This window comes from Heliangelus exortis, chromosome 3 (assembly GCF_036169615.1).
Source record: "Heliangelus exortis chromosome 3, bHelExo1.hap1, whole genome shotgun sequence".
NCBI classification, from domain to species: domain Eukaryota; kingdom Metazoa; phylum Chordata; class Aves; order Apodiformes; family Trochilidae; genus Heliangelus; species Heliangelus exortis.
This window is the reverse complement of record NC_092424.1, coordinates 103,280,046-103,297,024: the sequence shown is the minus strand read 5'-3', so window position 1 is coordinate 103,297,024 and position 16,979 is coordinate 103,280,046. Positions and strand designations below refer to the sequence as shown.

The window sequence follows — 16,979 nt, the reverse complement described above, 5'->3', positions numbered from 1 at the left end:
TCTGCTATCCTTCATAGCTTTCTTGGAACAGTGTTTTCTCTGTATATATTCCTGTGGCAAATTATGTGGCATTGATTAGACTACAGAACTTACCATTTTGATAAATCCATAAAAGAATAAAAGAAATGGGAAGCTAACCTAAGTGGGTGGCTTTTGAGAACATGGATATCATAGCCATGAAAAGCAGATTCTTGACATTACATATTTTTTCCACATTGTTTAATTACTGTATGTCTTATTTTTCATTAGGAATTGAAATTATTTCTGAGAACTTCTAGACAAGTGTTAAATTAGTATCTTTAGTTATGGTTACTTTTCTCTTAGTATAATAAGGCCATTATATTTTTCAGAATAGCAGGATAGCTCGTGAAGTAATGCAGGGCAATAAACCCCCCAGAAATTGTAGAGAAGCTTTCACAGCTGAAGGTGATCAAGTGTTTGAGAGACGATACTACTCTTCTGATTACGTCAGACCCAAGTTCCTAAGCAAAGATGTTGAAGCAGAAATAAGGTCAGTGTCTTGGAGTGTTGTATTTGTGAAAAGTGCACTTGTTGATGCAAACAGTGGAATTGCATACTTGTATACTCTCTGGTGTAAGGGACCAGCCCTCAGGACCTATTCTGGGCAGGAGTGCTGAAACAAGATTGTAAGCCCTGGAACAAAATAAGGTCTGCCAGACAAAGGACTGCCTGGTGCCAGTGGAAATAATGGCCTGTGTGTGGGGACCTTGAGCATTGCTTCACCTTAATCCCATCAAGGGGTATCTGACAGATTGAGCCCCATCCAGCCTGGCCTTGAACACTTCCAGGGAGGAGGCATCCATAGCTTCCCTGGACAACCTGTGCCAGTGTCTCACTACCCTCACAGTGAGTAGTTTCTTCCTAATGTCTAACCTTAATCCACCCTCTTCCAGCCATTGCACCTTGTCCTATCACAAGATGCCCTTCTAAAAAGCAAATTAATGACAACAAGTAAAGTAAAGTAAATATTTTTAATTTTGGTATTGATAGTCCATAGTGTAGAACTGAATGTTAAAACCAAACTTTTCAGCTTGCAGAAATACTAAATATGTCATTGTTGGGGTTTAACCCCAGCCAGCAGCTAAGCAGCATGCAGACTCTCATTCACTCTCCCCTGTTAGGATGGGGGAAGATTAAAAGTGAGAAAGCTCATGTGTTGACATAAAGACAGTATAACTGGTAGAACAAAAGCCCCACGCACAGGCAAAGCAAAAGAAGGAATTAATTCATTACTTCCCATTGGTAGGCAGGTGTTCAGCAATCTCCAAGAAAGCAGGGCTCCATCACACATAATAGATACTTGGGAAGACAAAAACCATCACTCCAGAAGTCCTCCCTTTCTTCTTCTTTCCCCAGCTATGTATGTTCAGCATGGTGCCATACATGTAGAATATCCCTTTGGTCAGGGGTCAGCTGTGTCCCCTCCCAGCTTCTTGTGCACTCCCAGCCTACTCACTGGTGGGTTGGAGTGAGAAGGCCTTGACTCTGTGTAAGCACTGCTCAGCAGTAACAAAAACATCCCTGGTTCATGAACGATCCAACCCAATCTAGCTTTGAAAAAAAATTCACTCTATCCCAGTCAAACCCAGCAAGGTCAGCTAGCACTTTGTGCCAGTATATAGTGAACTTCACTCAAAGTGGATCTTAACTTTGTAAGAGTTACTGGTATTACCAGTATTGCTATGGGGGAATGATGTAGGCCAGTGAAAAAGAAAAAATGTCTTCCCACTTCACCCCCTGTCAGAACTTAGCCTAAGGCAGTGACATTTCTCTGAAACAGTATCTGTGCAATTTATTGTACACCGATTCAGGGATCAGACTTAATCATCCATTTCATGCATCTGTAGCAAATGTTGGATTAACCCTTGCATAACTTTGTTTTGCATTTCAAATAGTTTTACCACAAACAGAATTAATAATGGAAATCTCTTATGTAACCTCTTTTGTAGAAGGAAAATATGAGACTATATAAAATATTTTTTTTCACATCTTTTTAGTGGATTGTCTCTGACAGGAAGTGTTTTGTCCTAGTGAAAGTACTTGTTTTCTCTTAAGATGCAGTAGTATTTTTAGAAGTAACACCCTAGTTTAGTTCAAACATTTGCCCTGTTAGAAAAATTGCTAACAGAAGTTACAGGTGGTCCAAATTACATGACTAGTCTAGCTGGTAGACATTGAACTAGGACCATCAGGCAGCTTCTGCTGTTTATTAGCTATGAGTTCTGCTCCAGAGCTTTTGTGTTTTTTATTGTTTTTTCAAACTATCCAATGCATAACAGACTTTAGATATTTTTTTTCTGGGGAAGGGAGGTGCTTTTTTACCCTTTGACTTGTCATGCATTTAATTCTGTGTATTTCTCTGTGTGTGTAATAAATATGTATGTGATATATAATATTTCAATATAACTTTTTTTATAAAGTCACTTGGAGGAAGAAATTAAAAACAAAAAGCAACAGATGACAGCATCTCAGCAACGTTTGTGTTCCATTCAAAATGAGATAAGGCTGAATGAAGAACATCTTCAGGGTCATCGCCGACACCAAAAAGACCTACAGGTAAAATAGGCACAGAATTAATTTTTAGGAACTGGTCAGTCTTTCCCAGTTTAATTTTGACTTCTGCAGTGTATTTTGAATGGATAATAGTCCTTAATGTTTGTCCTTACTTTTTTTGTTTGCTTTCGTATTCTTTACTTCTGTAGTATGCTTTCAGGATTTAGGACAGAATGATAGAGGTCAAATCAATCGTAGCATGTTTCTGTGTGATATCTTTTGGGTATTTTTTGGGCTTTTTTTGTTTGGTTTTTTTTTTCCTTTCTTAAGCTGAATCTTAAAAATTTCAGCTGCGTTTTTGACACAAATAGGGAGCTTTTGCAATATTTCCTGTTTCCTTCCTTTATCTCTGGTGAGCCTTGCTTCTGTTCTAGAATCTTTTTTTTTCTTCATGTTCTTAATTTATATTCTTAACGTGTTTTCATATGCTGAATTTTTCACCCTTAAGTTTTTTTTAATGCTATTTTCTTTATAAACCATTTTACAACTATTAGTCTTCTTTCTTTGTTTTCTAGTGCTTTGAAGTAGGATATTTTTTTTTTGATGATCAGTGTTGTTACAATTAGGCAGTGTAAGATAATACATACTATATAAGGTTATAGTCAGTAAATTACAAATAAGAACCAGCAAAAAAACTGGCATATGAACTCAAATTGCTGAAGATAAATATTTGAAGAAAAAGTGAGATATTTTATTCAGGTGTCATGTTGAATGGAAATACAATAATAACCTAATAGCTTAAAGTGCATGTGCCTTTCAGAACAAATTGTATCTTATACAAATATATTACTTACGTAAGTAGAAAGAGTTCTGTCTTTCATACTAATGAAACTAAAAGACTAAATATGTGTTGGCTGAAATGAACAAAGGTGAACTTTCTCTTTAGATGAGCTTAATATTATTTTTTTTCTTTTCAGATAAAAATAAGAAGAACAAACGCAGAAATAGCAGATCTTGAAAATATTGAAGAACACCAGTCAGTGGACATATGTGCTTTAGTAAGACTATATTATCAAATTATGTCTAATAATGATATGAAATAATGTATTTTAATGTCAGCGGTGTTTTGAAATAAGCAAATACTATTGATTTTCAACTATATGTCCAAATGGTATAGTGAAAAATGTAACACTTTAGAGAATGTCTACAATTATGGCAATGGCATAATTTTGGCAATGGCATAATTTTATTTAATTTAAGATGTAGCTTCCCCATGTAGAAGTTCTGAAATTAATCTATTGCCCAAGGGAGTGTTCATGGTACTATGATGGTTTCTTCAAAGTTACTGTCCATGCTTTTCTTAAAATGTATCCATAGTTGTTAAAGAACAGAAAAAAAATGTTTGATAATCTGTTTTGATTTGTACTTTGGGGACATAAATTTCAACTGTTACTCTGTAATAATCTACTGTATAAGTGGTCAAGATTTAAATGCTGAGGATGATGCTGATAGATATTAATAATAATCCTGACTACAGGTGTTTCCTTTTAATACCACACCATGCCAGTTTTCTGGCTGTTTTCCATGGCATCAGTGAGAGGTATCAGGCACCCTTTCAGTGGCTGTGCACACATGCATGTTAGTGAACATTTCAGAATTCACTCAAGTGAATTTGAGTAAGGAATCAGTACAGCTTTTATAAAGTCTTGGAGGGTTTCTCTTTACCACCTAAGCTAGTTCTGTTGCTTTAAAAAAGAAGCGTAGTCTGTCAAAGGAAAAGTATTTTATTGCCTTTTTGTAGGAGAATATCTTCCTGTTTGAGAAATACTGAACACTTGCTTTTTGAACTTCAGAATTTTACCATTGCTTTTGATAATAATCTTGCACACCTGGTATATTTATGTATTTGCTTTTCCTTATTCCTTTCTTGGATTTTTGTTGGTTTTGTTTTCTGTACTTTCCAATTACTACTATGCGTGAATTGGTTTTCACTTGGTGCTTGTCTTTCATTGCTACCTTGGTTTAACTGTTTTCTGACTGTAAAAAGAATCTTGGTCATACAGAGTTTCATTTACATTTTTTGGGGAGGTTTTGCAATATTTGTCTTTGAATCAGAAAGTACGTATGAGGATAATTAGTTAGGAATGGTATAAATGTCTGGGGAACAGTAAGATCCACTTACTTTTACTGTTTTCCTTTGCATACTGAATGTATATACTCTGTCACAGATCCAGAGGGAAGCTACCTTAATCTTTTGTTAAAAAAATTACTGTGGTAAAATATTACCATGGCTAAATCTTCACAGAATCCTAGCCCCTCTTTTCATCTCAATTTGCAAATAAAGTCCACTTAATTTTCAGTCAGCTGATTAGGAAATTCCTTGTACATATGTCACCCTTTATTCTTCATTTTCGTGTATTTTAACAGGAAGAAGAAGCTGAAGAAAATAAGGGGAAGATGGAATCTGTAAAAAAAGACATGCAGGAGCAAAGTAGAAAGATGGAAGAACTGAAAAGCATTCTTCAAGAAGCTGAAAAAAAATTAGAAGAAATGAAAGAAAAAATCCATCAAGTAGAAGAAATTGCTGGTCCAATTAAGGTAGCAATAATTTCATGATGTATTTTTAATTCCTTCACTTCATGTGGCAAGGGGAATGTGGTTAAAAAGGAGACAGGAGAAAAGAGTGTGCTAGTGTGCTCCTTCCTGGTTATCTAACATCTACCTATGAAAATTGAAATAAAGCATTAAACCTAGAAAATGTCAAGAAATATGCTTGGCAATAGTTTAAAGATGATGCTGACTGTTAAGTGTAGTTGATAGAGTTGGTTATGTTTACAGAGAGTTTGTTTCCAGATATTTTTAGTCATAAACTGAGAAAGAAGGGAACCCAGTTTCCTTGACTCTCTTTTTTAACAGGTTACACTTGTTGCTTTGGCTTTATTTATTTGCTTCTAGTAAGGCCTGGCTACAAATATTCATAACTCATCAATTTTCAAAATAACATTTGAAGTTCTATATGAAGTAGTTATTATTCTGTGAAGTTCCATATCACAGAAGGTACTCATGTATAGTTTTAATTATTGAAGACTACAGAAGACACCTGGAAATTACAGACAAGTAGCGAGCCTTAAATAGCAGAATGGTGACATGCAAAATTTGATATTGGCAAATGGAAGGAAATTTCACACTGCCAAGAAGAATTAATGGTTTGAAAACCATTTTTTTTTTGTATTTGTGGTGGTTTTTTGTTAGTTTTGTTCGGTTTGTGTTAATTTTTTTTTTTTTTCCTAAGATAAGTTGCAAAGGATGAGAAAACAAGCTGTCTTCTAATTTGTCATTCTTTGTATACTTTGTTTTTCTGGAAAGATATATCACTTCAACTGTATCAACACATACAGTATGGAAGCTATTAGCCTCTGTAGTATTATAGATATAGCAGGACATCAAAGTTTCACACAGGACTGCAGTTCTGGCTGATGTCACATGTGCATCAGAAGTTCGGGCTAGCATGCAGTTCAAAAAATATATGTAGTTTGTTGAGGCTTAGGAGAAAGGATGGGTTTTTTTCACAGATTAAAACATGCCCTCAAGATATGATACCTAAAAACATTGCAAGCATTTGTTATGTATTGGTCAGAATTGAGTAGAGACTTTATAATAGGTTTCTGTTAAAGCTCCCAGACTTTTGAAGGGGTAGTCTTACTGAATGCAAAATAAATTAGACAGTGTTAAAAACAACATAATTACCTGTGATAAGTTAGAAAACATTAGAGAGATGCTTAGGAATGTACCCCAAACATCTCACATCTTTATTTATATTCCAAACAGGATGAATTAAATGAAGCTGACTCAGAAGTGGGAAACAGTAAACGCCGTTTGCAGCACTATCAAGACAAACAGAAAGAACACTTGGCTTGCATAAAAAGACATAAAGATTTACTAGCTGCCAAAGAAAAGGAGTTAGAGGTAGGCATGGGTTTTTGTCTTTATTGAAGTCAGACAGTTATGCTTCTAATATTGAATAATAAATCATTCCACTTGTGTGACATACAGACTGCATTAATACTCCTCTACACTGAGTACTCTCTCATCTGTGTCCTAGTTGACTATCTAAATCAAGTAGAAATGATTTTGTATAAATAAATCAAGGCCTCTTTTTGTCTGGCAGAGCACCATTTCTGTCTTGTAGGGTAAGTTAGGGGTTATCCATGTAGGACTATTTCTTCTGTATTTTGTAATGAAAAAAAGAAAATTACTTAAGCTTGAAATCTGTGTTTTATGTTAAATTCAATAATAGTGTTTTGGGTTTTTTGGGTGCTAGGTTTTTCCTTGTACAGACCTCGTACAGGATGTTTTGAAGACCTAGCTAATCAAGCCTTATTACCTAATATCACAAAGACTTTTGGAAGACTTTGCTACTTAAATATCATTAACTTTGTACCTTTTTTATCTGGAGCTAATTAACTGAACAGATTAAAGATCTCAGATACAGTTCTTGCGACTTAAGTAAAATTCTTAGTGATAATTAGGTTTGATGTGATAAATATACAAAGAACAATACAAAACCATTGTTCTTGCATGATGACCTTGTTTTTCCATAGCATAAAATGTTTGTTGTGAAGAATAAACAGATTTTTAAAATTGTAACAATTGAGTTTCAAACATTACTTTAGGAAAAAACTGCACAAGCCAGGCAGATCTACTCCGAGCGCATAGAGGTCAGCAGAACTGTCAAGAGTCTGGATGCAGAAATGAATCGCTTGAGAGAGAGGATAAATTCAGAAAATGTTCGCCATGGAAACAGAGAAGAAATAGTACAGTAAGTCCTCTTTAATGTCTAACATAGTTCAGGTAACATGGAGAAGAGAGAGGAAAGAAACATTTTCTTATTGACTCACAATGCTTTTTTTTTTTTTTTTTTTTTTTTGTGAACAGTATACAAAGGTATGGAAATACGTTGTCCTGATTGCTCTGTCAACCAGTACTGGGCAGATTTAGGAGTCGTGATCTCTAATGATTTAGATATTGTCTGTACTGTATATAGGAGGTTACCAATAATCAGATACCCTCTTAGTGTTTGGAGGTATCCCAGTTATAGTTACATTGTGCAAACATAGCCAACCATCAATCTGGGTTGCTATTAGCCTTAAGTATACTTCTAATTTGAATAACTAATGGAAAAGTTAGACACTTGAGGCTTTGACTGCAGTGTATTTCAAGGAATCACTTTGGATATTCTTGAGCCTGGGAAGCTCAGTCATTCATTCTCCTTGGTATAAGAGTTTCCTTTCAAGGTAACTAAATTTAAGAAAAATAGAATTTAGTAAAAAATAAACACATTTTTTTAATTTCTATTTTTTAAAAATAAAAACCAGTGTTTACTTGTGAACATGGTCAAATTTGACTCACCAAATGCTTTTAGTTTTAATGTAAATCCTCACATGAAATTATTTATTTGTATGTTTTGGTTATCAAATTGTTTTTCAGCATTTTTAACAATAGCTTGGGTTTAATGTAGTGCATGTTGATTCTAAACCTTTTGTTAACAAAAACAGGCAATTTCATGATGCAAAGGAAAGATACGAGGATGCAAACAATAAAGTAAAGAATTTAAAGAAGTTTATTAAGTTGCTGGAAGAAATTATGACACAGAGATTCAAAATATATCGGCATTTCCTAAGGTGAGTTAATTTCCCATGATTTCAGGTTTCAGATAAAATAACAGATGCAAGTATATGCCCACAGTCCAGGGTGAAAATCAGGGAGCAAACCTGTGAGGATGAGATATCTTTAAGGCAATATTCTCAGCAACCTTTCTAACTTCATCTTGCTGCCAGATCCAATACTATCAAGCCTGACAGTTCAGAGGCAGCCTGGACTGACAGCTGGAAAAACAACTTGATCAGTGAAGGCTCTGTTTTGCTTCATATAGAGCCTATCCTAGGCTTCTATTTTGCTTTTTTGCTTCACATCAAAGGCCTCGACTATGCTGATTTAATCCAAGGCAGTTCTGTGTTGCAGTGCTGGTTTTGGTCAGTAAAATATGACCAACAAATGGACACTGAAATCATCTGGATTGTCACTCATTTTCTTTCGGTATAGTTAGTGGGGCTGTGCTCAGGTATTTTCATTGTGGACCAAGAACTATCTCTACCCTTTGCTGAAAAAACTTCAAGATTCTGCAGTTTGATGGTGGCTTCTCATGGAGTGTCCATACTGGGAGTGCATCTCTTCGTTCTGGCTTCAGCCCCTGAGCACCCTGTACACATCAGTGAAGGATTTGTGGTGGCCTCCCTTCAAAAGGACTGATGGTCTCTTTTCCAGTGCAGTTCTTTTATTGCTTATCATTCCACTCAGCAGAAATTGAGGTGTATCCGTATTGGCTGTTTCTTGTACTTTGTGATCTGGGATTTGGAGGTGGTGTCAGAGTGATCATGAAAAATAGTAATGATCAGGAGAATCCCAGCTTTTGCAGGTGGAAGTATAGAAACAGTAGTAGGTAAGATTTACCTGCAGAATCTGATGCTTCCTTATGGTGCCCGAATATTAGTGAACCTTCTCAGCAGTGTAACTGATTTTAAAAATGGTATTAGTAGAGTGAGTATTTAAGATTATAATGTGGAACTGTTTATGAAAACCCATTGTCACTTTTTTACGTATTTTAAAATTTTCTGACTTAATGTTTGCTTGATTTAACTGATTTAAGGCTCCTTTCATTACGATGCAAACTCTACTTTGACCATTTATTACGTATTCGAGCTTGCTCTGGAAAAATACTTTTTGATCACAAGAATGAGACACTCTCAATAACAGTAAGTTATTTTATATTACTACAGCAATCCTAATATGCAATGAATTATTAATATTATCATTAAATATTAATGACATATAACATATATTGTTTATATTTACATATTAATGAAATATTAATATTATTGTAATTGTCGTCATCATCATTTAATATCACCTGCTAGAACATGCATTGCAAAGGATAGAATAAATTGTTCTTCCCACTCTAAAATGTGATGGGCTAAATTGTTGGATATTGTTGAAGAAAACAAGAATAAAAAAGATATTGCTATCTGATCTAGGCAGCTTGCTAGGTGGGTTAAATTTGGACTCTTACACTGAGAATTAGAATTCACTAGCAAGTTATCCTAGTCAGTCTTTCAAAATTACTAATTCTTTTTTCATTGATAGGAAGTTGGCCTTTGTTTGCATGTTGGTATAATGGCTCTTGTTGTTATTTGAACACCTTCAAATGGCTAAAAGCTTCAAAATTATGTTTTTTCTGTGTATCTTTTAACATACCTCCCAAAAAAGTTTTTGTTTTCATGGAAGACTAATTGGGGGGGAAAAAAATATATAGCGACAACATAAATATGTGTTGACACAGTCCTAGAAAAACAGGTGAAGGATATTTATCTGAGGAATTCAGTCCCTAAAATGTCATTACCTGGCTTTATCAGAATACTTTTCTGTGGCTATAGCTAATGCTTTCTGTTTCTCATACAAGAGTAATATATTTAGTCAAGGAAGGTAAATTGAGAAAAGAAACACCACCACACCACCACTTCCCAAGCTCCCCCACAAGCCCTCCCCCCCAAACCCCAACCAAAACCCAAAAAAACTCACTCCACTCCAAAATAGTTTTTAGTTTCCTGGAAATGCTTAACTTTAAGAGGGAGTGCCACAAGGTATCCTTGTAACAAATGGAACCAAAGGACTGTTCACAGCATTTCAAGTACTCTGGTAAAGAGGCAATTTCTCCTTTAAGCTCCTGCTGTCAGTCAGTTACCTGCTTTTCTGTTGCAGCTGGTAAACGTAATATACATGCACTGGTTGTAATTTTTGAACATTGTTTGATAGGTTTTAATAATAATAATAATCTACTAATGGAGAATTGAATGAGATAACACTGTCAGTCATACAGGCTGCTCTGATGTATTTTACTGTGATGGAGAAAGTTACAGTGACCCTAGTAATGTATTGCAAAATCATGAGGAGCCATCCCATGTCAGAGTGACAGTGAAGTGCGTAAAATTGTTCTCAGGTGATCTCTATCTGTTCGCATATAATGTATTTGTCATTAAAGTTATGATTCTTCATCTCTGGTTTAAAAATTCCTCTAATATTTTCATTTCAAGGTTCAGCCTCGAGAGGAGGACAAAGCTGCCCTTAACGACATGAGATCTTTATCAGGAGGTGAACGTTCCTTCTCAACAGTTTGTTTCATTCTTTCTCTGTGGTCCATTACTGAATCTCCTTTCAGATGCTTGGATGAATTTGATGTCTACATGGTACAGTTTAAACTTAAACTACATTTGCCATTATGATTATGCCATTTAATTAACGACATAGTGGGATTGTTATTTATATTTGGCTAGATTTAAAAATGCTATCGTTAACTGTAAATAATAAAAAACTCCAAAACCAAAAAATAAATTCCCAAAAGAAAACTAGCTAGGGAACTTGTTCACTTTGCATAGTGACTTTTGAAGCTTGTTGTGTCTACAGTTCCTATCCAGAACTATGAGCATCTCTTTTACTTTACATGATTAAATATTGATATGAGCAGCTGTTACTGTGTCTGTCACAGTCTTCTCAGCATATTCCTGTGACAGTTATGGCCTTAGCATGTTCTTTGGCTTCTCCCAAGTTTGAGATCAGTGTGGGTTTTTTCAGAGCAAGTGTAGCAGTTGAGTTCAGTGTTTGAGTACTCAGAAATTTGTTTTATACTTTGTCTAGTAGCATCTTTCCAAGATGGTGAAATGTAGCCTAATGAACAGTAAATACTAATGTCATCTAAAACTGATAAAGTTCATCTTTGTCTACAGTTTCCCAGGACAGGAAATGAACTGATTTTTTAGATATATTTTAGTTTTGTTTCCTTCGTATTAAGATGCAGTGAGGTATGGTATGAGAAAATAACTACTTCTGCGAGACAAAGACTTGATATTAGATTATTTAATTTTGCCTTCAGTATCCTACCATGAATGATTTATTTACTGGGAATCACTGAAACTAGAGGGAAAAGATAATAGAATGCCAAAAAGGAAAGTGTAAATACGAGGTGGTCAAGCAGCCTCTTTTCAGCTGATTCCAAAGCTTAGTTACAAGTTATTTATTCAGAATTTTAGCCATCTCTCTAGAAAACGGTGGGTACTCAGGACTGTAGGCTCTGCAGAGAACTTCCATGTAGTTTGTTCCCCAGATAAGTCCCGACAATTTGTCTTTCCATTGCTGTGCCTCTAAGTTCAACCTTACTCTCTTACTGTCGTCTCCACCTTCTGTAGTTACTTGATGTAATCCTGGGGACTCACCACAAGAGGTCTCCGTCAGCACATTTCCAGAGGGGATCCCTAATTTCATGTGTAACCATGGGTAGCAGCAGAGCTTTGTTTATCCCTGCTAATAACAGCTTCCCATTACACATCTTTTTCAGTAAGCCTAATGCACAAGGTTGTGTTCAGAATAGTAATAATAATGAAACAGCAACAAGGATGATACTCATAATAAAAATAAACTACGTAGTATTTTCAGTTTCATGCAGCGTTTAAATCCTTTCAGGTTATTTTGAAGCAGAATTTTTTAGGAGTCATTCTGCTAACATACAGTCATATCAGCATACCAATAAAGTAAGAAGTCCTATGTGTATATCAAAGTTGATAGAAATATATTGTGAGTAAGAGTATGTGATTTTTCTGATAGCTTTCTATTGTGCATGGATACTAAAAAGAGGAATCTCTGAATTTTCTGGACTCTAATTTGTAGCTTTTACATCTTAACCCTAATGTTTCCACAGCCTAGTTTTAATTAGACTTTTCTTCAGCTAAACTTTATATCAGTTAATTCCAGTTGGTTTTTCTATTAAGATATTTTTTAATTCATTTACTCTTAATCATTTATCCTAATGTGTGCAGTAATAGGCCAGGGAAGTGCACGGGCATGACCTGATAAATCTTTTGTCTTTAGGACATGGTTAACAGAAGAATTGCCATGGATATGATTCTCAAGGTGGCCGACTCTCAGCGCCATCGACAGTTCATTTTGCTCACCCCACAGACCATGAGGTAATACTGGTGTGCTGTCTTTCTTGGTACCAGAATTACAAGGGAGTTAATTGCAAGGAGTATAACTCGAAAAGAAATACATACGAGGAGAATGCAATTTTGCAGTTTGTAGTAGTAGAGTAGAGAGAGTTCATTGCTGATGGTTCTGGAAATTTTTAATATTGTTTTCACTCTTCCTTTTGTAATGTATCTTAATCTGGTAGTTCAGAGGAACTTGGATTAGTTGATCTTAAGTAAAACAGCATTTTGAAATCTTTTATTGTGTAAAGTAGACTCCTGGTATCTTTTAGCCGCAAATTTCCCTTTCTCTCCCATGATAAACAGAAGACATTGTGTTTTTCCATTTTTCCTATTAATTCTAATACTACATTACTTTAAAGATATTAGTGATTTGAGTTGATTTTTTTTTCTTTGATATCCCTGATCTAGGAACTGATAACTTACCCCTTGTTTTCCTTCTTATTGTTCTAGTAGTCCAAAATTCTTAAACTTCCATATTTATCAACCTTCTGTGTGATATGAGTCCCTGTAAAGCCATGTCCAGCTAAAGGGGACAATCACTGTCTAATTTTATGCAGCCCACTCCTGTCTGTAGTAGTCAAATGTAATCAGTGAAGCCAGCAGAGGATAATCAAGCAGTCTTCAAAATGAAGATGTTTTACTCATAATGTCCTCCCTTACTAAAATCTGTAAAAGTAGAATAATGTTATTCTGTTGCTAATTCTGTGGAAATGCCTTGTAGGCAATTTCTGAAAATGTATGCAATAAATAGAGATTTTCTGTATGATTATTGTTTAAAAGTTTAATAATTCAAGTGCAGCTTAATTTTCTTGTATTTTATTACCTTTCCATGTTCAGCAAACATAATTTAATAGAATTATGGAGGCACCTGCAGAAAGAATATATTTTGGTTAATCAGTAGAGAACACTGTATAAAAGTGTATTTAGTAGCTTTGCTCATTCTTAGGATGATGTGAGTGATTATAGATGTATAAAGTGTGTGCCACTTCAGGATCTTTAAGGCAAATATGAACTATATTCTATGATTATTTATTTAGAGCTTCTCTTAGAAGTACCTTTTCTTTAATTACAGTAGTCTGATTGTTAGAAATCACATGACTGAAATCAGTCATTGTCTTTACCTCAAGCTTTTACTGATACTCCAGTATCAGTTTAGTGAAACCAGAATTTCTCCTCATGTTACTATTGTTTTAAAAAAGATGAAGTAATTTAAAGGAAAATATGGAAAGAATCAAATGGAAATAATAAAATTTGTGCAGAAGAAACTGTTTAAATACTGCATACTTTATTTTTAGTTCTCTGCCTACAAGTTCCCATATTCGAATCCTTCGAATGCAAGACCCTGAAAGAGGCCAAAGAACACTGAAATTCAAAAATAGGAACGACAAAGAGCAAGATGAATAAGTACCTCTGTGTATGACTGTGGCATACTGTTGAGGATAAATGTGTAATATGACTGTAAATTTTTTAACTTCCTGGTGCTGGATAATAGGAACTTTTGTCAGATATTCTGAGAAAAATAAAAGAGATTCCTGTTTTGATTGTTGGTGGGTTTTTTGTTTTGTTTTTATAAAAATTACTGTATATGTATACATGGAGAATAAGCACAGTTTTGATGAGAAAACCCTGAATGTTCAGAGTTGATGATTTTAACTACCAACTAGTAGAATTTTTTTATCAGTTGTCCAGGTTTTTTTTCTTCTGGAAAAGATGAACTATATTTTGTATAACCATGAATAATATTTTAATAAAGAGAATTGGTACTTGTAATGTTTTAGTGTATACACAACTATAATTAGGATTGTTAAAAATCTTGGTTTCTTCTTATGTCTGTGTTGTTAAATGTGTATTAAATAATGTATGCAGTAAAACATTTATTTTTTTTCCTGTGGAACCACAGCAGCTGAACATGGGAAGCTATTAGTACTTGTAGTCTATACTTTTGTAATTAGAGAACTGAATAATTAATTTGCAGTATATTCTCTAGGCAGGAAAAATGTGCTTTTATTTCTTCCTAAAGAGTGTGTAGGGAAGAGTTTGAGTTGTACATGAGCTTACGAAACCCAACAAATTGTGGCTACATAAACTTATATTCTTAAATCTCTTAAACTAAGATCTTGGACAGTCCAAGTTTGCAGGTGTAGATTTAGTCTGTAGATATTAATTATACTCTAACAACCTCAAGTGACAGAATTCCTTCCAGTGTAGCAGAATGAAGTGAAATAACAATTTTGGGATGTAATACAGTAACTTTCCTTCATCATTGTAGACCTGCGTTTTATTGGGTGTCCCTGACTCCCCTACCACCCTCTGCTAGAACTGTACTAGAACAGTTAAAATAAAATTAACTTGCTTTCTTTAAATAATGCAAGCATTTACTGGGGATAAAAGGAAGAAAGAAGAATCAGAAACATTTTTTTTTCTGTTATCTTTTCTCTAGAACTTGAAATTGTTGTGAGCGCTTCAAAACAATCACTTTTTAATCACTTCTTATTGTTCAGCTATTAGGTTTATATTATTATCTTTTGTTTGTTTGTTTGACAGTATAGCAATACAAAAACCATTGACGCTGTTCAGAGAACAGTTTTGCTGTTTTCTGCAGTTACTTACTGAATAGCAATTTCTTAATAAAACCTTGCTGCAGTGTAAGTTTTAACTCAGGCAAGTTTTAATGCAGGCAAATTTCTTGTTAGTGTTGGTTTGTGTTCTTTAGTGTCATCTTGTTTTCATGCAAGCCAGTATGAAACATTTAGGTATCTCTAAATTATAGAATCATAGGATGGCTGGGGTTGGAAGGGACCTTAAAGCTCATCCAGTTCCAATCCCCCTGCATGGGCAGGGACACCCCTCCCTCCCCCAGACCAGGCTGCTCAAAGCCCCATCCAACCTGGCCTTAAACACTTCCAGGGAGGAGGAAGCCACAACTTCCCTGGGCAACCTGTGTCAGTGCCTCATCACCCTCAAATTAAAGAATTTCTTCCTAATGTCTAACCTGAATCTGCCCTCTTTAAGCTTGAAACAATTTCCCCTTGTACTCTCACTACACTCCCATGTAAAAATCCCAACCCCAGCTTTCTTCTAGGCCTCCTTCAGGTATTGGAAAGCTATGGAAACCAGTTAGAATATGAAAGCTAGTTAAGAACCTAAGGAAATACACTGAGAAAGGGGGCTGTAGTCCTAATGCATTCTAACTGGAGGAATTAAGTCTAATGATCTTTTAAAAGCTTCAGATGTGTAGTTCTGAAAGCACAGGTTAATGGGCCAGCAAACTCATAGCAGCCTTAAGGAGGTTTCTGGAAAAGCAGGGTCAGGCTTTTTGTTGAAGTGCATGGTAGCAGAGACAGAAGTCGTAAATTGAAATGGGGATGTTCTGGCTGGAGAAACTTGGGAGAAGAATTGTTCCTGATGAAGATATTTGAGCTTGCTGTCCTGACAGGCTGTAGAAACTCCATCCTTGGAGGCTTTCGGGGCCTGAGCAGACTGCTGCAACTCTTTCAAGCAGCAGGTTGGACAAGACACTTCTGGATGTCCCTATCAAACTAAAAAATTTCATAATCCCATGAATTGATGAAATATGTATTCGAGTTACTTAAAACTTCATGATTATGTGAAAATAGTGGGGATGTGGAGGGACGGGACACCACCCAAACTGTGTGCATGTCCAAACTTGTCTGAAACACAAACCCAATTTGTACTGGGAGTCCTGGTTACTACTATGAGATCATGAACCACTTTTGGGTTGACTTAATTTTATGATGAAACTAGAAATGTTTCAGATCCTTTTACAATATAAAATAACAGCATTATTTCCTCCTGATTGTCTTCAGAATCCAAAAAATAAAGCAAGAAGGCAGGGGCAGGAAAAAGAAAAGCATTTTTCTTCATTAGCACTTTTAGAATGAGTTGTGTGGAGAAAAGACCTTTAGGGAAATTATTGCATTCTTACTGAGCTAACACTTCAGCTTTCTCCCAAGGCTTCTATAGACATACTTGAAATATTGGAACACTTGGCAACGATTCTTTTCTTTGGTTCAAATCAATATATTGTGTTTATGCTAATCCACCAGTGTACTTAATGAAAACGTATGCCTGACTGGGTAATTATTATTACACTGTTTTCATGGTTCTGAATAAACAATTACTGAAGGACTTGCTCGGATGCATTTATTTTGCAGTGATGTGAAGGTCTCAAAAGGATCTTAGGCTTGCTACTTTAAATACAGAGTTTATTATGTCTGCTACCTAGAGAGAGAACTGCAGTGCTGATGTTACAGAAATGCTGCATTACAGTAAATGTATCCTGTCCAGCAACATAAAGTTGAGGTGCAGGGCAATGTAGAATGAGGTATTGCCTCTCCAAAAAGCATACCT

The 16,979-nt window shown here is 35.3% G+C and overlaps 1 protein-coding gene across 4 annotated transcripts in view; it reads left to right on the top strand.

The window, feature by feature from the left end:
- SMC6 (structural maintenance of chromosomes 6) overlaps nt 1-16,757 on the top strand; it is a 34,830-nt gene extending 18,073 nt beyond the window's left edge. For 3 of the 4 annotated variants that reach the window (XM_071741974.1, XM_071741976.1, XM_071741975.1), the window contains 11 exons: nt 351-511; nt 2,442-2,577; nt 3,492-3,572; nt 4,942-5,112; nt 6,343-6,480; nt 7,188-7,333; nt 8,070-8,195; nt 9,221-9,326; nt 10,662-10,814; nt 12,490-12,587; nt 13,904-16,757. In XM_071741974.1, the coding sequence (XP_071598075.1) occupies nt 351-511; nt 2,442-2,577; nt 3,492-3,572; nt 4,942-5,112; nt 6,343-6,480; nt 7,188-7,333; nt 8,070-8,195; nt 9,221-9,326; nt 10,662-10,814; nt 12,490-12,587; nt 13,904-14,012 (1,425 nt within the window). In that variant the 3' untranslated portion in view covers nt 14,013-16,757. The remainder of the gene's footprint in view (nt 1-350; nt 512-2,441; nt 2,578-3,491; nt 3,573-4,941; nt 5,113-6,342; nt 6,481-7,187; nt 7,334-8,069; nt 8,196-9,220; nt 9,327-10,661; nt 10,815-12,489; nt 12,588-13,903) is intronic. The other variant, XR_011725432.1, reaches the window with a different exon arrangement.
- The last annotated feature ends 222 nt before the right edge of the window (nt 16,758-16,979 follow it).